Source organism: Carassius auratus, unplaced genomic scaffold, assembly GCF_003368295.1.
Source record: "Carassius auratus strain Wakin unplaced genomic scaffold, ASM336829v1 scaf_tig00214183_4049273_7079891, whole genome shotgun sequence".
Lineage (NCBI taxonomy): Eukaryota > Metazoa > Chordata > Actinopteri > Cypriniformes > Cyprinidae > Carassius > Carassius auratus.
Window position 1 is genome coordinate 634,598 of NW_020527547.1, and position 22,034 is coordinate 656,631.

The window sequence follows — 22,034 nt, forward strand, 5'->3', positions numbered from 1 at the left end:
ATGTTTCGCCATGAAAAAAGAAGTTGCTGTAACTCAGACATACAATGTCCAATCTGCCCCAAACTTCAAATGTTGGATAAGACTCTTGACCTGAACAGATCTACATGCCAATATTCAGTTATAGTCATAGCGCCACCTATTGGCAACAGGAAGTTAAATATTTTACACTGCGACAAACTACTCCTAGAAATGTTATGACATCAATGTCTTTTTTGTGGTCAGTCTAATCTAAAGACCTGTGTGATGTTTAGTTGTGAAGATCTTGAATTTTTGTTAAAAGGCGTGTCCATGGCGCCGTGATGAATTTCAATGTCTCGCCACGGGAATAAAAGATGTTATAACTCAGGCATAAAATGTCCGTTCTTGCCCAAACTTCACATGTGTGATAAGGGTCCTGGCCTAAACAGATCTGAAGGCCAATATTCCATAGAGTGTGGCAAAATGGCTCGATAGCGCCACCTATACACTTTCAACGGAGTGCGTATACACTTTAAACGGAGTGCGCCTCGAGCTATGTTTCACGTACATGTACAAAAATCGGTACACACATGTAACACACCAATATCTACGAAAAAGTCTCTTGGTACGAAATCCGAATCCCAACAGGAAGTCAGTTATTTAGAATTTTCTCTGCAAAATTAGTGTTGTTTTGGCCATTTTCAGGGGTTGGACTTTAACAAACTCCTCCTAGAAATCTATTCAGATCAACACCAAACTTGGTCAGTGTAATCTAAAGCCTTTTGCGATCTCAAATTGCGAAGATCTTGAGGTTTCGTTAAAGGGCGTGTCCATGGCGGCCTGACAAATTTCGATGTTTCGACATGAAATAGGATGTTGTTGTAACTCAGGCATAAAATGTCCAATCCTCCCCAAACCTCACATGTTCGATAAAAGTCCTGCCCTGAACACATCTGAAGGCCAATATTCCATTATAATGATAGCGCCACCTGCTGGCAACAGGAAGATTGGCACATATATGGAATAATCATTGATATATTCTACTTATATTTATGAGTTTAAACGCATATTTCTCACCGTTCACCTATTAACTAAAGCCACTCGCTGCCGGTGAGCCCGGGTGCGAGGGCCCGTTCATCGCTGCTTGCAGCTTTAATTATTATTATTATTCCGCTTCTCCAAAATGAATCGCATTTTTGAGGGCCTAAACATGCTCAAAAAGTCACCAAATTTTGCACACGCCTCCGAACTGGCGAAAATTTACGTCTGATATGGGTTTCAGAAGTGGGCGTGGTAAAATGGCTCGACAGCGCCACCTATGCACGTTCAGCGGTGTGCGCCTCGAGCTACATTTCACGTACATGTATGAAAATCGGTACACACATATAACACATCAATACCTACAAAAAAGACTCTTGGAGCAAAATTCTAAACCCAACAGGAAGTCGGTTATTTTTAATATTATTAGCAAATTTTGTGTCATTTTTGCCATTTCCATGCATTGTATTTTAACGAACTCCTCCTAGAGATTTCTTCAAATCAACTCCAAATTTGGTATGCCTAATCTAAAGGCCTTTGCGATGTTAAATTGCGAAGATTTTGAGTTTTCGTTGAAGGGCGTGTCCGTGGCGGCCTGGCGAATTTCGATGACTCGCCATGAAAAATGAAGTTGCTATAACTCAGACATACAATGTCCAATCCGCCTCAAACTTCACATGGTTGATAAGACTCTGGATCAGAATAGATTGACATGCCCATATGCAGTTATAGTCATAGCGCCACCTATTGGCAACAGGAAGTGTCATATTTTATGCTGCGAAGAACTACTCCTAGAAATTGTATGACATCAATGTATTTTTTGTGGTCAGTCTAATCTAAAGGCCTGTGCGATGTTAAGTTGTGAAGATCTTGAGTTTTCGTTAAAAGGCGTGTCCATGGCGCCGTCACGAAGTTCGATGTCTCGCCATGGGAATAAAAGATGTTATAACTCAGGCATAAAATGTCCGATCTTCCCCAAACTGCACATGTGTGATAAGAGTCCTGGCCTGAACACATCTGAAGGCCAAAATTCCATCAGGTGTGGCAAAATGGCTCGATAGCGCCACCTATACACTTTCAACAGAGTGCGCCTCGAGCTATGTTTCACGTACATGTACAAAAATCGGTATACACATGTAACACAGCAATACCTACAAAAAAGTCTCTTGGCACAAAATCCGAATCCCAACAGGAAGTCGGTTATTTAGAATTTTCTGTGCAAAATTGGCGTTGTTTTTGCCATTTTCAGGGGTTGTACTTTAACGAACTCCTCCTAGAGATTTATTCAAATCAACAACAAACTTGGTCAGTGTAATCTTAAGCCCTTTGCGATGTTAAATTGCGAAGATCTTTAGATTTCGTTAAAGGGCGTGTCCATGGCGGCCTGACAAATTTCGATGTTTCGCCATGAAAAAGGAAGTTGCTGTAACTCAGACATACAATGTCCAATCTGCCCCAAACTTCACATGTTAGATAAAACTTCTGCCCTTAACAGATCTACATGCCCACATTCAGTTATAATCATAGCGCCACCTATTGGCAACAAGAAGTGACATGTTTTACGCTGCGACAAACTACTCCTATAATTTTTTTGAGATTAACATATATGTTGTGGTCAGTCTAATCTAAAGGCCTGTGCAATGTTAACTTTTGGAGATCTTGAGTTTTTGTTAAAGGGCGTTTCCATGGCGCCATGACAAAATTTGATGTCTTGCCACAGCAAGAGAAGTTGTTGTAACTCAAGCATAAAATGTTCAATCTTTCCCATACTTCACATGTTTGATAAGAGTCCTGGCCTGAACACATCTGAAGGCCAATATTCCATTATAATGATAGCGCCACCTGCTGGCAACGGTAAGATTGGCACATATATGGGATATACTTTGATATATTCCACTTATATTTTTGACATTAAATGCATTCTCTCACCGTTCACCTTTTTACTAAAGCAACTCGCTGTTGGTGAGCCCGGGTGCGAGGGCCCGTTCATCGCTGCTTGCAGCTTTAATTATTATTATTATTATTCTTCTTCTCCAAAATGAATCGCATTTTTGAGGGCCTAAACATGCTCGAAAAGTCATGAAACTTTGCACACACCTCAGAACGGGCGAAAATTTACGTCTGATATGGGTTTCAGAAGTGGGTGTGGCAAAATGGCTCAACAGCGCCACCTATACTCGTTCAACGGTGTGCGCCTCGAGCTACGTTTCATGTACATGTATGAAAATCGGTATACACATGTAACTCTCCAATACCTACAAAAAAGTCTCTTGGAGCAAAATCCGAAACCCAACAGGAAGTCGGTTATTTCTAATAATGTGAGGAAATTTTGTGTCATTTTTGTCATTTCCATGCGTTGTATTTTAACGAACTCCTCCTAGAGATTCATTCAGATCAACACCAAATTTGGTATGCCTAATCTGAAGGCCTTTGCGATGTTAAATTGCGAAGCTTTTGAGTTTTCGTTAATGGGCGTGTCCGTGGCGGCCTGGCGAATTTTGATGATTCGCCATGAAACACGAAGTTGCTATAACTCAGACATACAATGGCCAATCTGCCCCAAACTTCACATGTTTGATGAGACTCCTGACCTGAACAGATTGACATGCCCATATTCAGTTATAGTCATAGCGCCACCTATTGGCAACAGGAAGTGACATATTTTACACTGCGATTAACTACTCCTAGAAATTTTATGACATCAATGTATTTTTTGTGGTCAGTCTAATCTAAAGGCTTGTGCGATGTTAAGTTGTGAAGATCTTGAGTTTTCGTTAAAAGCTGTGTCCATGGCGCCGTCACGAAGTTCGATGTCTCGCCATGGGAATAAAAGATGTTATAACTCAGGCATAAAATGTCCGATCTTCCCCAAACTGCACATGTGTGATAAGAGTCCTGGCCTGAACACATCTGAAGGCCAAAATTCCATCAGGTGTGGCAAAATGGCTCGATAGCGCCACCTATACACTTTCAACAGAGTGCGCCTCGAGCTATGTTTCACGTACATGTACAAAAATCGGTATACACATGTAACACACCAATACCTACAAAAAAGTCTCTTGGTACGAAATCCGAATCGCAACAGGAAGTCGGTTATTTAGAATTTTCTCTGCAAAATTGGCTTTGTTTTTGCCATTTTCAGGGGTTGTACTTTAACGAACTCCGCCTAGAGATTTATTCAGATCAACACCAAACCTGGTCAGTGTAATCTTAAGCCCTTTGTGATGTTAATTTGCGAAGATCTTTAGATTTCGTTAAAGGGCGTGTCCATGGCGGCCTGACAAATTTCGATGTTTCGCCATGAAAAAGGAAGTTGCTGTAACTCAGACATACAATGTCCAATCTGCCCCAAACTTCACGTTAGATAAAACTTCTGCCCTTAACAGATCTACATGCCCACATTCAGTTATAGTCATAGCGCCACCTATTGGCAACAGGAAGTGACATGTTTTACGCTGCGACAAACTACTCCTATTATTTTTTTGAAATTAACATATATTTTGTGGTCAGTCTAATCTAAAGGCCTGTGCAATGTTAACTTTTGGAGATCTTGAGTTTTTGTTAAAGGGTGTTTCCATGGCGCCATGACAAAATTTGATGTCTTGCCACAGCAAGAGAAGTTGTTGTAACTCAAGCATAAAATGTTCAATCTTCCCCAAACTTCACATGTTTGATAAGAGTCCTGGCCTGAACACATCTGAAGGCCAATATTCCATTATAATGATAGTGCCACCTGCTGGCAATGGTAAGATTGGCACATATATGGGATATACTTTGATATATTCAACTTATATTTAGGACATTAAATGCATATTTCTCAACGTTCACCTTTTTACTAAAGCCACACAACGGTGAGCCCGGGTGCGAGGGCCCGTTCATCGCTGCTTGCAGCTTTAATTTTATTTGACTTTCTCCTAAAGGATTTAAATAGTCATCACTCTGTGTAGCACAGGTAGCACATTATAGGTTCAGCTAAATTATTTAGTTTTATTCTCTTGTTTCTTCCCCACTGATATATAATGTGTGTTATTTCTGTCTGGTCTCTGGTGGCTTTATTGACTTTGTGTGTGCATGGATAGACTCTTTTCTGCTCTTTACATTTATCCAGAGATTGGTGTGCGTGTCTGGACTGTCAGTCGCTTACCTTATTACCAGGACCCTGGTTTATTTACACGTTGTGTTATAACAAAACTTAATTTGAGCAGAGAACTGGGTAATGAGCTTTGAGTAAGTCAATGTTTGGAGAGCAGCTACTCTGGGAGAATGACAGTAAGACACAGTATTTTTCCAATAATTCAACAGCCCGGGGTCAATTATTCCATTTATACTATGGTTACCACACCTCAAGACATTGATCAAATGATATATTTAATCACTATTGTGAGTACGAATATTTCTTATGCATCTCATCCAATGCCTCTTGCTAGTTCCAATATGTAATTTTAAAGCTGGTAATGGATGCTTGAGCCATTGATAGCATTCAAATGCGGTTATTAAGTTATTAGAAAGAGAGCAAGAGAGAGAGAATGAGCTTGTGTAAATTAGGCTACTGAGAAATGCCATGTGTAGCCTTTAAGTTGCTACACTACATAGGCTAACTGATAAAATCGGCAGGATAGCGCTGACAACAACTTTTTGTGCAAACTGCGTGACCGTTATTACTGCTAACTATGCAAATTGATATGTAACTGTAATGCGGTCAAGCATGGCAAATGCTGATTTTCAGTGAGTATATTATTTTGACTTTAGGAAACATGGAATATAGAGTACTAATATTGTACAAGAAAATAATGATTGAATTACTATTTTTGGTGAAACTGTTCCTTTAATGCGAAATGTTATGCTCCACATTTTTCCTTTTTTAGTTTTGATTCTTTATATTCTCTCTCAGGATCTCATTTACCAGCTCTGTGTTGTTTTTAAGAACCTCTGTGTTGGGAAAAACCCAAGACTGTCGTTTTTGTATATGATCATGCATATCAAAAGAATATTGCATGTTTATTTCCCAATCTGCATTCCCACATTTTTTGGTGTGTGTGTGCATTAAACGCAATCAGTGCACATTTACAGAGGTGATGCATTTAAATGTGATCTTTGCTGAGTCGCCACCTTTGAAAACTTCTAATGATGAAATTAATTAAATTTCAAGTCTGGAAGTGCTGCAACCCTAAGCAAACATACATCCTCTTGAGCAAAAGCCTTTTTTAAATATTCAGCGCTTATAAATATATTTATGAGACTAAAGCAGTCACATGTACATTGCGTATCTTTCTTATCCTTTCTTGTTCGTTACATTATATGTGGTTTTCGATTTTTATATTTCTCTCCGCAGGAGTTCATGTAAACCTTTCTGGTCGTCTGTTCCATCACAGTAATTCCTCAGACCCGAATCCACTAAAACATTCTGATTACTTTGTTTATTTATTTATCAACACTTTTTCTGTTGACATCATGTTTATACAGTTCAACGACCACAGAGCGTTCTGCAGTCTGTTTGGTGTCAGACTCTAGTAAAAGAAGGAAATTAATTCAGGCCAACTGCAGACAGATTCAGGCTGTTACTGCTCGATAAGACATGATGCTCTTCAGTATGGGGATGTGTTTGTGCTGAGTGTTGTTCGAAGTCTGAGAAGCATTTGGTTTTTGAGTAAAAGAGTGTGTGAGCTCCGCTGTGGAATATTTTCAGGTTTGACAGTTTATTGAGGCATTTTGAGTTGAGGGTCAGATAAGTTCACAAAGTTACTTAAGAATGAGACACAGGCTTATAACCCCAGTACATGTTAGTGAGTTTAGGCGTGAAGTTGATTATGAACGTAATTATCTCCACGAGTGTGCGAATGTACAACAAATAAAAATAGTAGTCTCATATCTGGCCCACAATCTATAATGAGTTTGGCACCCCGTGTGTAAAGTGCCCAGCCCTGAACTCTGCCTCCGTCCAGCTTTGTGTTAAACCCATTCATAGATTTGGATTCAAATTCTTTCACATTATCAGTCACTGAATGCTGTCTGAAATCATTCTGCAACCTCTTTCCCTTCCCTTCTCATATTTAGAAGGCTGGAAGGACAAAAGGACAAAAGCTGAGAGAGAAAAGAATGGGCCAAGAGAGTGTATGGGTGAAGAAGAGGAAAAAAAGAGGAAAATAGCAAAGTTTTGTGGAGTGTTGCCCACCCTCTCTCTCAGGGCTCATGCTCTTTTGGCATGTTGGCTGGGTGGAGCCTCTCTCTCTCTCTCTCTCTCTCTCTCTCTCTCTCCACTCCAGCTGTGTCTGTCTGTCAGCCCCTCCCCCTCCAATCCGTCTGACCCTTGTCTGCATAGATGCTCGTTGAGGAGAGGGAGAGAACAAGAGTGCAAAACTCTACGCTGTGAACAGGGCAACTGCCTTCTGGGAAGATTCTATTCACTCAAACGCGCACACAGATCCCCCTCTACACCCGTCCACCCCCCTCTCTCTTAGTCTGCCCGGAGGGTTTTGTTCCTACACCGGGCAACTTTTTTCTCCTCCACTTCTCTGTGTGTGAGCTGTTTTGTTTTGGGGTTTTTCAGCCGGATTCCTGAATTTATTGAAGGATTCGTTGGACTGTCTAGTGCATCTCTTCTCATTTTGAAGTCATTATTCGCCCCAACATTTGCAGCATCCTGGCTCGGCGACGGTGGAGGCGGGTTTCTTCTGTCCCTGAGAGGATTAAGAGCATGTACTAGAAAGAGCGTGTGTGTAAAAAGGAGAGAGAGAGAGAGAGAGAGAGAGAGAGAGACGACGTAAGAAGACTAGAGAGAAGGAGTAGATTTGCGCATGTGACCATCGGGAAAGGATGGCTCTGTGGCTCTGAGCTGCCTCGGCTCTCACAGGACATACTCGCATAATAAGGAACGAAAGACTGATTGACTGACAGACAAACTCCACTCACAAGAGAATATTGTTCTCCTTGTGTTTCTCCCAGAGGCTTAACCAAACAGGATTTCCATGATGCCGGCTGAAGTGAAGCAGGTCAGTTTGGGGATTCACTCGCTCTCATCCTCCGTTCTCTTCTGCTTGCTGTTGATTGCTTGAGTGTATTTGTCTTTTTATGTTTTTAATTACCTTCCGATTTTCCTGCTCTTTAGCTGTCAGGTTTTGGTTGTGTAGGATGTTAAGTTGTCCCCCAAATATCCTTCCTTTCATTCTGCTTTTCTCATCATGCATTTTGATGTAGAATATCAACACGTCGTATCTTGAATACTGTTGTGGTCACATGCTGCAAGCTGTCAACATTCAGAATGTCCAGTACACATCTATCCAGAGGTGAATATTTTTCCACTTTTGATTCAGCTGTGCTCAGCGGTTAATAACATTCCAAGAATGTCAAGCAGCATGGGGACGCATCTAATAAAACAGCTGAGATAAACATGAAGAATCTTACAGGATTTAAAAAAGATAAAATAGTCAGATAGACGTTGAATACAGCAAAGTTGATGAAAAGAAGCCGGGATTGAAGATTTACTGTTTGCTTCCTCTTCTCCCTCTCTTCATCCCCAGCACTGGACTCATCAGTGGTCAGCTATTTGTTTTCTTTGTTTTGGAGCTACTACATTGCCATGCAAATCTGCGAGGGGGTCAAAGGAATGTTCTTTTTAATCGGCATGCAGGGATTTTCTAAAGACGTGTTCCCAAAATGGTGCCGTGTCATTCCATAACGTAAAAATTTGCCAGGTTGGACAGTTAGGACATGTAGATAACAAGGGACAGGTTTTGAAAGATACAAGCAGTCTTTTTATGTTCAAATGTGTTCTGAGCTTATAAATTTTTTGGAAATGTATTCTTACAACCATCCGTTTGGCACCGTTAATCTGTTGACGGCTGTCTCACGGATGATTGCTGCTACATAACTGGCACAGGAGAGGCAGCTGCATTTTTTATTTATTTTTTTATCATGCCAAGCAAAACAAAGTCTGAAGGCACCGAATCTGTAGCGTCTCCATCCATGAAACCCTACCTCCACAGTACGGACGTTCCTGCCATTCTTTGGGGTTCACCGCATGCTCTATCTGACCTCTGCTAACCTCAGAGCATTCCTTAAGACTAGCACCTGCTTCAGTGAGGTCAGACAGGTCACACAAGGGCATGGAGATCAAGAGGCTGGAGTGTCTGACATGGTTGTTTCTGTCATCTTGGTTGTTGGACAAAGCCAATGAGTGTGAAGACATAAGTTCACTAAACGGTTGCACCACATATTAGAAGCTCTAGAGTGTGACATCCTGTTTGTTGTGTCTAAAGAACATGCTTGATGTCTCAAAACATCAATTCTTTTTTTTCTACATTTTCAGGTTATATGTGGACACAATTTTTTGACTGTAATTGCTTTTGCTAGAATGTTTATATTGGTTGTCATAGTTACCATACAAACCTCTGATGTTTGACCAATGGTTGTATATCATTAGAGTATTATTCTATTCTAAACACATTGTGCAAAAAAAAAAAAAAAAGAGAGAGAGAGAATGGGTGGAATATATGATGTAGCTATGGTTAAAGTTATAGTTCACCTAATAATAATAATTCTGTTATTTTATTTGGCCTTACGTCTTTTAAAAATTAATTTTTTCTACTACGGAATGCAAATGAAGATATTTATTTTATTTTCATTTTTTTTCCCTATGCGATGAAAGTAAATTTCAGTGTTTTTCACCCTATTAACTTTGATTGTATGGACAATATTGTTCTTTTTTTTCTTCTTCTTTGTTTTTTCTTTACACTGACAGCTTCTGAATGCGCTTTTTCTTTGTTGCTCTGCAGTGCATCTTGAGTGTGAAGTTAGACATCACTATAAATGAAACACATTTATGTTCACACTTGTTACAGACATGAGATCAAAAGTATGAAATGCCTGCAATGTCTTTCCATAACCGCCATGCACTGCGGTGTTACAGTGACTCCCAATCCAGCTGAGTTTACTATCATCAACCCTCAATTACCGTAGGGTGAATCAGCCTGCCTGAGTCTGTTAAATATAAGTGTCTGATACTTCAGCAGAAAGGCAGTGCTGTCACTGCAAAAGAGATTTAGCCTCATCAAAACCGAACCAACCATCTCTAGACATAAAAATTATTTTTCAAAAAACCATTTACATTTCATTTAGACTGAGACTATTGTCTTCCACTGCAATTGTACGGTGTTTGCTTATGTTAAGTTTTGCTGGTATTTCCAATTTTTTTTTGCCTATTTTATGGGAAAAATTGGGTATGCATACTTTAGTGAACTGTTAACCTCCATTAGTTCTGTGCTGCTTTCTATTCCTTGTTGGGTGGGTTTGATTGGACCGAAAGGGCACTTTAGTGTTGTCAATTAAAGTTGCAGGGGCTCGGGCACCCCTCACACCCCCATCCACCCTGTGCACGTCACTGCTCTTATAGGCTTCTCTTTTGTAAAGCCTCGTTCATTCACTGTACCATAGCATGAATCAGTATTTGAAGACATATAGAGCAGAAGAGGCTGATTGTGACTATGAATGGTGCGTTAAATGCCAATGACCCAAAAGACCTCTGGGTAATTGTGCTGGTGCTCATCCAGTCTGGTTTGTTGGGCGGGGTGGAGTAGGAGGGCATGCTGAAGAGGCTCCAGATGTCCCACTGCAGCTGTGCTGCCCAAATCAGGGCCTTTCAAAATCTCTGGCATGACCGAACAAGGAACTGCCCCACCTCTCGAGGCTAAGTGAGTGCCAGGATTTTGGTTGAGGTGATGGCCTCCCAACCACTCATCTCCGCTAAGTATCTGATGCTCTTCAGATTCCAAGTTGCAGTTAATTTTGGATTAGCAGCCCAAACCACTCTTGTACTGGCTCACAAGTACCTATGTTACACTGGACATGCCATGAAAGCTTGGTGTGCTATCAGGACGTCCATCACATTGTGCTGTCCAGTAACCCATTTGGCTTGCTGACTGCATGCCTCATATAGACCTGCCTGACTTCCCTGGATTTTCTCATGCAGTGCAGAGCAGCACCAGCTGACCCTTCCATAACACCCCTGTCAAACTGCCTCTGCTTCTTGGCTGCTCACTCAATCATATTCAGTCAGGCACCCATTCAGATGGATGTCTGTTCTCACACTCAGTAAGCTGTTTCCAAAAGTGTTAATGGAGAAGATTTTGTGTTAATGAGCTAAATATTTGTTAGCAATAACCATTTAGCCTCAAATACCCCCGTATGGGCCTATAATATCTTTATATATTTTCATTTGTCTTTCATTAAAACAAGTAGAATCACATAGTTATTGTTAGACCAAAGAATGTTGTACAGTAGTGAAAATCTAGCAAATGGTGGTTTTTGCTAAGTATTGTATTGGTGTAGAGTCCCTTACATTTGACATAATAACCAATAGAAATTTAATTTATATCTTTGAAGTACTTTGCAAAAGTCTTAGCCCACTAGCATTTTCACAAAAAAATAAAATAAAATAAAATGGGTTTAAGTCCGTAATCTGCAATAACTTGGAAGAAAAGAAAAATGTGACAACGTCTCCAAGACGCCTGAAGAATCTTTCCTAAAGTACTATATTAATGTGATAAGTTTTAGGCACTTGTGTAAAAATGGTGAAGATGTTTTAAAAAATTTAGTCACAAATAGATTATATTTTTCAGTTAACATCTATTAATTAAATCAAATCAATATTTGGTGTGACCACCCTTTGCATTTAAAACAGCTTTGATCCCAGCTGGTACATTTGCACATAGTTTTTCAGGTAGCTTTGCAGGTAGGGTTCTTCAAACATCTTTGAGAACGTACCACAGTTCTTCTTGATTAAGTCTGTCTCAGTTTTTTCTGTTTCTTCACGTCATTCCAGACAGACTGATGATGGTGAGATCAGATCTCTGTGTGGAGCACTGGCTGCTGTCAGACTCCTTGTGCAAACAAAAATCTCACTGGATTATTACAATTAGTGGCAAAAGGAATGGTTGGAAATGTAAACTGATACTTCCTACTGACAAACTGTATACACGCACACAAATATAAATACACACACTTTTAAACATAAATATGTGTAATGTACATATATAAGTATGTACAATGTATACAATATAATAAAATTAACAAATATTGTATCTATAATTTTTTTTAGAAAGTTCTATAAAATCTATAAAAAAGTTATTAATAACTATCTTATATATATATATATATATATATATATATATATATATATATATATATATATATATATATATATATATATAGTTGTATTTATATAAAAAAAATTTTTACAATGTCTACATTGGATTTTTACATTTAACGTATTTTTCTTTATTAAATTGGCTGGTAAGAAGTCTGGCTGGTAAATTTTTTCATGTGGTTATTTTTAGGCTTCTGGTAACTTTTAACGGTTTGACGTTTCCCAGGTTTAAACCAACAAACATTAAAGTTACTAGTCTATATTATTAACCACTTCACCACAATAAGTTTTAGATGTTTTGCAGCTTGCTTTTTCTATGCTAAAGCATTGCATGGGAACCCAGGCCTTCTCTGTGTCACACACTTGTGGCACCATCATGCCTTTCCCATGTCTGTTTACTCAGCCCCAGTGTCTTGTTTGTTTGGTAATGTTTTCTTTTCATCTTGTTTGTTGGGTGGAATGTCCTCCTGTATCTCTGTGTATATGGACACTTGCGAAATTTTTTTTTAATAGTTTAGAGATTAGAATGATGGCACCACAACAGTCCTGTCAGTAAACATAGAGGGCAGAACCGGAGTCTGTGTTTGTTTGTGCATGCGTGCATGTCCTGGAGGATAACAGGTGACGACACGGCATCAGCGGGAATAGCCCCATACAGCTCTCAGATTGCATGGGTTCTTCTATATCCAGCTCGGGCGCATCTCTTCCTCTCTCTGCAATGTCAGAATGACTAATAAAGAAATGATCAGGATTGTTTATTTGCATGTAACATAGAGAACAAGAGTGAGATGAGTGGGAAAGGTTCTGGAGCATATAGATGGGTAAAAGTGCATGTGCAAAGCAGTTATTTGTTTTAGCTTTTCACTTTTTGTTAGGAATAACGGCTGTAATTGGCTGGCGGCCAGCCAGTAATGCCATAGGAAAGAGGCAAAGGTGCATATGTGACACTTTTGCAGGGTCTGCCATGGCAACAGCACTGGATAAAGAGCCCTCTGCCCCTGGATCTCATGATTAATGACACTGGCCTGCTGGATGCTGGCAGACAGCATTGCAGCATTGCGTTTGCTTTTGTTTCAGTAGTTCACTGAGAAAATGACAGTTTTTCGGCCTGTCAACTGAAATACGCACACACAAAACACAGTCCAACCCGGCTCGGACGGTCGTGGTAGCTCGGGAGAGAGTGTAAGATGAATTATCCATCGGGGAAAGTGATAGTGATGTCGACGCCGGAATAGATTTTTGTGTTTTCAGCTGTGTTGTAACAATAGGGCTGCTGTTGAGAGAAGATATGCTGTATGTAAACAGCTTGCTGAATGTGCTTGACTGAGAAATACTCTCAAACACACTGAAGCTGTTGGAACTGCCTCAGATTGATAGGCTATCTGTGCTCTGCATTTTTTTAGGAGACACTTTCCCAGCGTTCGCCGCAATGATCAATTAAGAGCCTCAGAGCATGTTGCTCCCTCTCTCCCCCTTAATTTCCCATTATTTCCTTCAGTACATACTTGTCCTTGTTAAAACCTTTAGGCTACATTGACAGTTATGTATTGACTTTTTTATGCCCCCTGGTAAGGTAAGAGGCCCTGAGGAGGAGGTCATGTCCCTTAAATCCCGCCCCTGTCCTGTTTCCTCATAGCATCTGCAATATTGTGCTGTAGTAAAACGGACCACATGGCCTCCGGATGAGAGGCGAATTGTGCAACTTTCTGGTCTGTTACATCTGCAGCTTTCTTTAGGAGGTTTATCTAATGATGTTCTCTAATGGAAAGGTTGGGTTTGTGGGTTGAGTATTGATCTTGAGCTCTTGGTAAAGATCTTTTCATATGTACCAGTTTAAACACCATTCAGTTCTGTCACTTTTTATGAGAAATAAAACGTGAAGATGGTCTCTGCTCAGTGAATAAGTAGCTTGCTGGTTCTTCATCATGCCATCTGTCTATGATGGTCCTGAGGGATTGATGTCTTCTGACAGCTCTTCAGCGTGTGCTAGTCACCACATAACATACAGGCATGCCAGTTTAGAGCTAACAGTTTGGGGAGGGGTGGCGATTTCCTGGGTGTTTTTTCTGTTTTTGGAAGAATCATGCGCTACAGAATTTTTTAATTTTAGTGTTTTGATTTTACTGCAAACACGCTCAGATGTATTCAGAATGCATTTACATTCTGGTTAGCAAAAACAAAAATAACTCATTCAGAGAAAGATATTTGGTACATACATTTGGTAGTAAGTTTAGTTAAAAACATTTTTTTATTTATATTTTAAAATAATAAATGTGCTTTACTGGGAAAGTTAGTTTGTTTATAATCATATTTCTACGAAGGATTAACCATCATAAACCAATATTTAGCCTACTTCCATGTTTTAAACTCTCCTTTCTTGTGACATACACATCTTCAGGAATAGCTCATAGTTGTGTTGTGTAACTTCCAAATGAAAGATATAAAAAATAATAGCCTAGGCTAATTTAGGGGGTCTATAAACCATGATAGAAAATAAATGAATAACTCCAACATGGCAAAAAAATGAATAAATCGTACGATTGGGGATTACTTCACATTAGCTCACATTAGCTGTATATTCCTGTAACTTCAAATGTAGTCTGTTGGAAATTATTTTTCTTGATTCTATCATCTGGTTAACCAACAGTTCTAACATTAGCTTATAAAGTTAATACAGTAAATTTGGTTCAGGAAACCTAAAACATCAACTTACTTCAAACAGGGCTGCCAACATTTGAGTTCAGTGTTTATGCAGAGAACCTTATTGTTAAGGTTAAAAGTAATTTGTATACAAGTTCATATTAGACCATTTGTATAAGGTAATCTATATTTTTGTATTAATTATCCCACAACAGAAGGCTCATGCACTTCTGACAGAAAAATGGAAATATTTCTATGGCTTTCTAACATTTGCTAAAGGGAGAATATACCTGTGAAATGTAAGTTATGCATTCAGGAAGACAGCACATCTCAAACACATTAAACAGTGCGAGTAGTCTAGTGTCTCTGTCAGCGACACACGCAGCGTATGATGGGTCGAGCCAATTAAACTAACATGGAAAATGAAACTATATACTCTCTTACCAGTTTTTAAAGGTCTTAATATGAAGCATGTCACATGTTTAGAACAGATTGAATTGTGCACTTTCTCCGCAGCAGCTCAGTCCGCTATATTTTTATATGCGTTCATATCAAACCACTGTATATCGATAGAAACGTTATTGCCTCATATTGAATTACTTATAAAGAAAATATCAATATATCGTACATATACCGAACTCCTTAGCATCTTGGTAGTGACTTCAGCATGGACAGGCATCATAAATCGAGTACCATTTCATTCTTTTTGTCATTTTATGTCATCCCTTCTGCATTTATTTCTTTTGTTAATGGGCTCTGAGGTGGAACATCATGTTTTGCCCCTGTTTGTATGAAAAGGGGGCATAAAAACTTTAATCTCAGCTTTCAGCCATGGATGAAGGATCACACTTAGAGATGACGTTGAGGAAAACCTCGAGATGAAATAAAATCAGTGCCATGTATAAGAAGCATTATCTCACCATGACCCCTTCCACCTCAGTATATGAGGTTCGAGTTTCTTCACTTAATTGTTTAGGACCTTCAAATGACATTATAGCCCTTTTGATGTTTAGTTTTTCTCTCAACCTAGTGTTTGTGGTAACCCACCGTCAGGCAAACCAAACCAATCTAGTCGCTTGGCTGTCCAAAATTAAAGGTTCAGAATGTTCTTTGTGTGTGCATCTGGAGTTTATGTGGGGATGGAGAAGGGCTTGAGTAAGGATTTAGTGTGGATTTGTCAAGCACTGAGTTCAAGAGGCAAACAGCAAAGTTTTCTTCAAAATGCAGCTTGAGCAAGATCGAGGTCATGCTGAAGTTCTCGGAGTTAAAAAAAAAAAAAGCACAGTTCACAGACCTACACTTTCTCTCTATCACACTGTAGCACTCTCAGATACTTCTTCTACATCTGCTCTCCCTGCTTTAGAACAGAGAGAGAGAGAGAGAGAGAGAGAGAGAGAGAGAGACCTAGATGAGCCATATTGGTTTGCATTACCAAAGTTTAATTCATTCTTCTCCTGCACCTCCACCTCCTGCCTAAACAGAGACCCATATTAAACCAACTGTTCTGTTGGAGGCTGTTTGGAGCTAATTGAGGCCATAAACTGGTAATGCCAGGGCAGAGGGACAGTGTAAATGACCTCTTGTGTACGGTGTACCCTGCATTAATCTCACTTGGTTTGGTTCCATATTCATGAAAGGTGCTCTTCATGTTCTTTTTTTAGTCAAACATACAGTAGGCAATATATATGGTAAAAAAAAAGGATGTATTGTGCCTCTGTAAGTAGGAAATGGACCTTCCATTGAATATTGTCTGTTCCTGCATGGCTTTTTTTTATTATGAGCCTTTTTATCATCATGCTTTGGTCTGCTCAGTCCACTTCTATGACAAAGTACATTGTTCAGGTACATACTATATATTGACTGAAAGTAGGAATCATTCCTTTGATTAGGCTAAAGAAAGAGGAACCTTTTTGGAGCCACTAGAATAAATGTAGAGATAATGAGAATGAATAATGGATGCAGCTGAAGAGGGCAGAGTATTGTGCGCACACCTCTACCATGGTACAGACAGTCCCAGCAGGCTAACTCTTTCCCACTGGAGGTTTGTGCTAAATGATTACTGCTGTCACAAAGTGTCTTCTGATTGGTGCACCGTTCTTACATTCTAATCTGAGGTTAATTGTTATTTTCTAGTATAATTATACTGACCCACCTGATGTATGATATTTGGTTAACAAATGCATCAGTCTTTATGCCTCTACCAGTATAGTTCTGTTTGTTTGTTTGTTTGTTTGTTTGTTTTTTATTATTTTTAATCATAATTGTAGCCAAAGATCATCAGTATTGTAAATCACAGAATATGGCTGAATTATTTAATTGTCACTAACAATTAGAAATGCTGTCAGTTAAAATACAATGTAGATAACTGCCTTTTGATTGGTCACAAGAAATATACTACTTGATATTCCTTCTGGCATTTTGGGTTTCTGTCTCTGCTATTGTGCTTGTCACCCTTTACTTTCCTCATTTAACAGCATGTCAGTTGTGTATGGTGTAGTGTAGTGGTTAACAACCAATGCTGGATGTAGGTCTAAACCCCTTGAGGGTCGAACCATGACCTTTCAAATCATGTCCTTTCATTGTGCCCATGAGCAAAATGTCCCTGTAATAATTGTACTGCAGTGTTCTTATGAATGAGTCTGTTATTTTGATGGAAGGATTCCCAAATGTTTTTGTCAGCTGAACTCCTTTGACATAAAAAATGCAGGGGGTACTTCAAGAAAATATTTTAAATGAATATTTTACTGTAACAACACATTTGCATGCACACAGGTCTCTGATGTTGGTGGTAACATAACATGTGGGTAAACAAATAAAATATTTAATCTTTTTGCGAGTGTTTTCCCAATTAAAACTTTTATCATCCATATTAATTCTTTATTCAACGATTTATTTTTCAGCACCTCACGATTCCACTGCAGTTCCTTCACAAAATCCTTAGTTTGGGAAGCCCTAATTTAATAAATTGTGCAAAAAGTAAAAAGTTATTAGTTTGAATTAGTCTGGCAAATCTTCTGCTGGATGAGCTGTTAAAGATTTTAACCATTTAACTGTTTGGTTATACTGAAAATGACAGTGGAAGACACATTTGCAGTTTTTAAAACAATAAATTATTTTTAATTTTTAATTTTAAATGAAAACAAAATTAAACCGTAAATTAAATCACTAAATGTTTCCAAAGCATTTTTGTTTAATTCTTCCATCCTCTTTTTTTAGAAGAGTGAACTAATTTAAAACAGGGTTCAACTCATACTGTGCAGATGGTGGAATGTTAAACCATGCTATACCTGCATATCTCTGCCTCTCTCTCTGTGTGTGTGTGTGTGTTGGGGATGTATAAATATGGAGGCATTATGTTCTTTTACACTGGACCCACCACAGCATTGCTTTTTGCCTGTTTTTGGCCTGAAGTGTGTCAGCCACCCCTGTTCAGTTATTCTCACTGATCTCCTCTAGTCTGAGATTAGGATAACACACAATCTCCCCTGCTAAGGTTCTTGCAAAAAGACTATTTTTAGCTTCTGGTATGGTACGCATATTGAAGCTGGGGATGATATATGCTTGCAGGGAATCCATTTTTTGGGGTTTCTTGTCATGTTTCATGGAGATGAAGTGCACAGAAGCCAGCAGAGACATTACTGATATGGCCTGGAGTGTGAGGGGGTTATATCTCCTCTAAACATTTGATTATTCAGTGATTAACACATTAGACAAATATTTTCTTGGCAAATGCAGAATGCCCTTAGCTGTAGAAGCAATATGCAACACTTTTCCACCTGAGTTGCTTTCTATTATTGCACGTTAATGATTTGGAAAATTCCCATTTTACTAACAGGATGTCGAATGTCAGACTGTGCAATACTAAGAGACGTAAAATGAGGTCTGAATTGATTTTCCTGTGTGTTCTGTGTTGTACTATATGCAGGAGTGTGGAAGCACATTTGGTGGAGTCGTGAATGAAGAATCCCGTTTCTGAAGTAGAGTGATGGGAGCTATTTATAGTGAAATCCTGTGGGGTTCTGCTGGTCTTTAAATTTGAGTTGATTAAAATTCATCCATCTGAAAAACAGATAATGGATGTTCATCATCCTCTTCTCCACTTGTCTGTCAGCGCTTATGGCTAAGATAAGGAGTTACATTTGATTTCAGCATCGCTGCCAGACCTGGAGTGTTGAAATGATGAAGACAGGCTCACTGATGCAAGGCTCTACCAGCAGCATCCCTCAAACAGATAACACGGGTCAGATAGTGCTCCAGCGAAAGGCAAGATCCCTTTCATGCTTTCTGAATCTTGAAGGTGAATACAGACTCTTCAACTCCTTCATATTTTCATCAATGGTTTGATGAACACTTTTCTTAATTTCTTATTGAAATAGAAAGTTGGGTGAGGTATAAAGGGTTTAGCTCTCTCTCTCTCTCTCTCTCTCTCTATATATATATATATATATATATATATGTATATGTATATGTATATATATATGTATATACACAACTCCCTACAATTATAAAAGTCCATTCACTCCATTTTTTTTTTTAATCCCCCGAAAACTAAGCAGTCTTAAAGCCGTTTTGATTTTCTGAGCAGTATGACATCATACTGCTCAGGCCCCGCCCACGACTGCTGAAAGAGGGTCCCGTATTAGCATATCTGCCCTAAGCCAGTTGTACGCTGCCCTCCATTTTTCTCTGCACTTGGTTTTGTAGTTGGATGCAAAGGTGAGCATAAGAGAGTTTATTTTCTGCCGACATGAGAGCCACTGAGGACACAGTAGATTAGTTTTGTTTTTGATGGTAACACACCACCAGACAAAAAACAGAAGAGAGTGCTGGGGTGAGCAGTAGCTCATTGTCATTTAAAGAGACATGCACCAAAAGGGGTCAATGTGTACAGAGCTGTAAAAAGGGTGTTGATTTACCCAACCAATGAGGAATTTCAACCAAAGTATGTTGCAGACATTTTCATAAAGACCCTCAAGAATCATACCAACTTGTGGTAAATGGGCATCTGATGTCTCTTTAAAAAAAAATATATATATATTAGCATTTAGCATCCACTTCATTAGAGAATCTGTGGAATCTGCTACTAGTTGTAGTTGTTATTCAGATCCTTGTTGCGACACCCATTGAAGCTTTACTATAGGTTGGATTTGAGTATCTGAATAATGTAGCTAAAGAAATATTAGGGAAGTTAACCCTAAAGTTTTAATATTCCTGTACCAGAATGGCTCAGAATAGATCTTGGTTCTTATGTGTTCCCATGTGTTATTTAATGCACTTTAAAGGCCTTCCTTATGCAAAATAATCTGTCCTAGACCACAAGGCAACTACCTATTTCATAGCTTAATCCATTTCTATTTCATTGATGTATGTTAAACTGAAAATAGACCGTACTTCCTTTATCTCCTAGAGACAGGTACTGCACTCCCTTGGCACATTATTTCAAGCCCTTTCAGACCGGAGAGAGGCAGGCACCTTGTAGCCATATGGAGCAGAAATGCCATTGAAGAGCCTCTTAATCTTCTCAACATGGATTGAATTTGATGGCCTTGTTTTCAGACACAAAACAGGAGTCCAGGATATGGCTTTCTGCATAGCTGTTGATGCTGCGCTTTTGGCTGCTGCTACTCATTGGGCTTCTTCAGTAAATGGAGGCAGGGGAAAGGGAAGAGAGTTGTAAAATTGTTTCTGGCTGTCCTTAGCAATGAGATGAGCGCATAAACTGTAGGTATTCCTCTCTTGTGTTTGAGTGGGATTAAGACCAGCTACTGTATTGAGTTAGCATTACACAAGTGATTTGAGCGCTGCCTATATTTCAAAGCCACCTTTATACTTGGCTAAACAGACCTTTTCTGGCTTGTTTGTAGGTTTTGCCAACATTATTTACGTTGTGACAGTTCATTCAGCCCCTAATGCCTTGCTGTCAATACAGTTACATTCCAGGGTTGCTGTTGTTCTGTTTGTGTTTTCCAGCGCAATTCTTTGATCATTTTTTTAACAGCCTTTTATCACAGTGCTCTTAGTGATTCTAAAACAGGATTGCTTTCAGAATCTTTTATTGCATGCTCGGCCAGTCATTGTCCTGTTTTATCTCCTTCCATTTAAGCCCTGTTAGAGAGAAGGCTCTGTGAGAGAACCTTGACAGAATATTGGTTTCATTCAGTATGATACCAATATGAAGTCTTTCAGTTTTTATTGCACTGTGTAGTTTTAGTTTCATCTTACAAAGCTCACGGATATTGTTTTTTGTTCTGCTAGAACAGGGGTCGGCAACCCTCTGTGGTGGCTCCCTGTAGCATGGATGTACAATACGCGGGGGAGGTGTCCACCCGACTTTTAATAAAACCTGCAAGCAAGTGGGCAGGATTTGATTTGAAAACCAGGCAACTTTGATCTGAATGCATGTGCTGGAGATGTACTTCTAATCACAGGAGCGCCTTTACTGACAAGATACGCATGAAAATCGCATTCGATTTTTTTGCACAGCCCTAGTGTTCGGTGGGAAAGGGGCCAAAATAGCTCTTTTGACGTTGAAGGTTGGAGACCCCTGTGCTAGAACAAGCTTTGGCAGATCTCATCGGTACATCTCATATGCCTGTCGACTGCAGATGGCCAAGGTTTATGAAAGTTCCATGATCCATCTATATCATAACAAAGAACTGTTTTCTTTTGTCTATATAATTTCAGTCCATGATCTAAGTGTGTCCAAAATGTAATGCTATTGGATTTTGGCAGTGCTTCATGTCCGTGATTATCCCACTGAGTCGCCTGAAGCTTTTGGGAACATTCCAGCGTTTAAGGGTCTTTCAGTAAACATTTATACTCCAGTCACTCTTGAATGCAGCCGCTGTGGTTGGACAAACATATTTCAAGTGTATCTCAGTCTCATTTTAGAGCCATGATATACTTCAAACTCTGTCTTGAGCTGTTTCCTCAGTGTCCAATCTAGCATTTTGCTGAATATGAAATGTTCACCATAGTGGAAGATTTCGGGTAAGCTGCAGATCTGCTGAGAATTTAGTAGATTCTCTAACTGATAAAATATATGTGTCCGGGAGGCTAGAAAAACAAACGCAGTCTTGTGTGCTCTGTCGTATCTCATTTAGCTGTATTGACTGTTAGTATGCTTGCCAACCAGCTAGCCACACACAATCCACAAACTTTATACTTTAGAATTTAAAGTTTCTGCTTGAAGACAGGGTGTTATATTTTCTCAAATAATAAAAAAAGGGAAAAATTAAGATTTATTTTTGCATGTTTT

At 39.2% G+C, this 22,034-nt stretch overlaps 1 protein-coding gene across 13 annotated transcripts in view; it reads left to right on the forward strand.

Moving 5' to 3' along the window:
• Positions 1-22,034, forward strand: part of LOC113091348 (armadillo repeat protein deleted in velo-cardio-facial syndrome homolog) — a 203,047-nt gene that overhangs the window by 99,463 nt on the left and 81,550 nt on the right. The window contains exon 1 of one of the 13 annotated variants that reach the window (XM_026256815.1): positions 7,319-7,985. The exons of the other annotated variants lie outside the window; for them this stretch is intronic. Within the exon in view, the coding sequence (XP_026112600.1) occupies positions 7,962-7,985 (24 nt within the window). The 5' untranslated portion in view covers positions 7,319-7,961. Of the gene's footprint in view, positions 1-7,318; positions 7,986-22,034 lie in introns of those variants that run through there. 13 annotated transcript variants of the gene reach the window in all.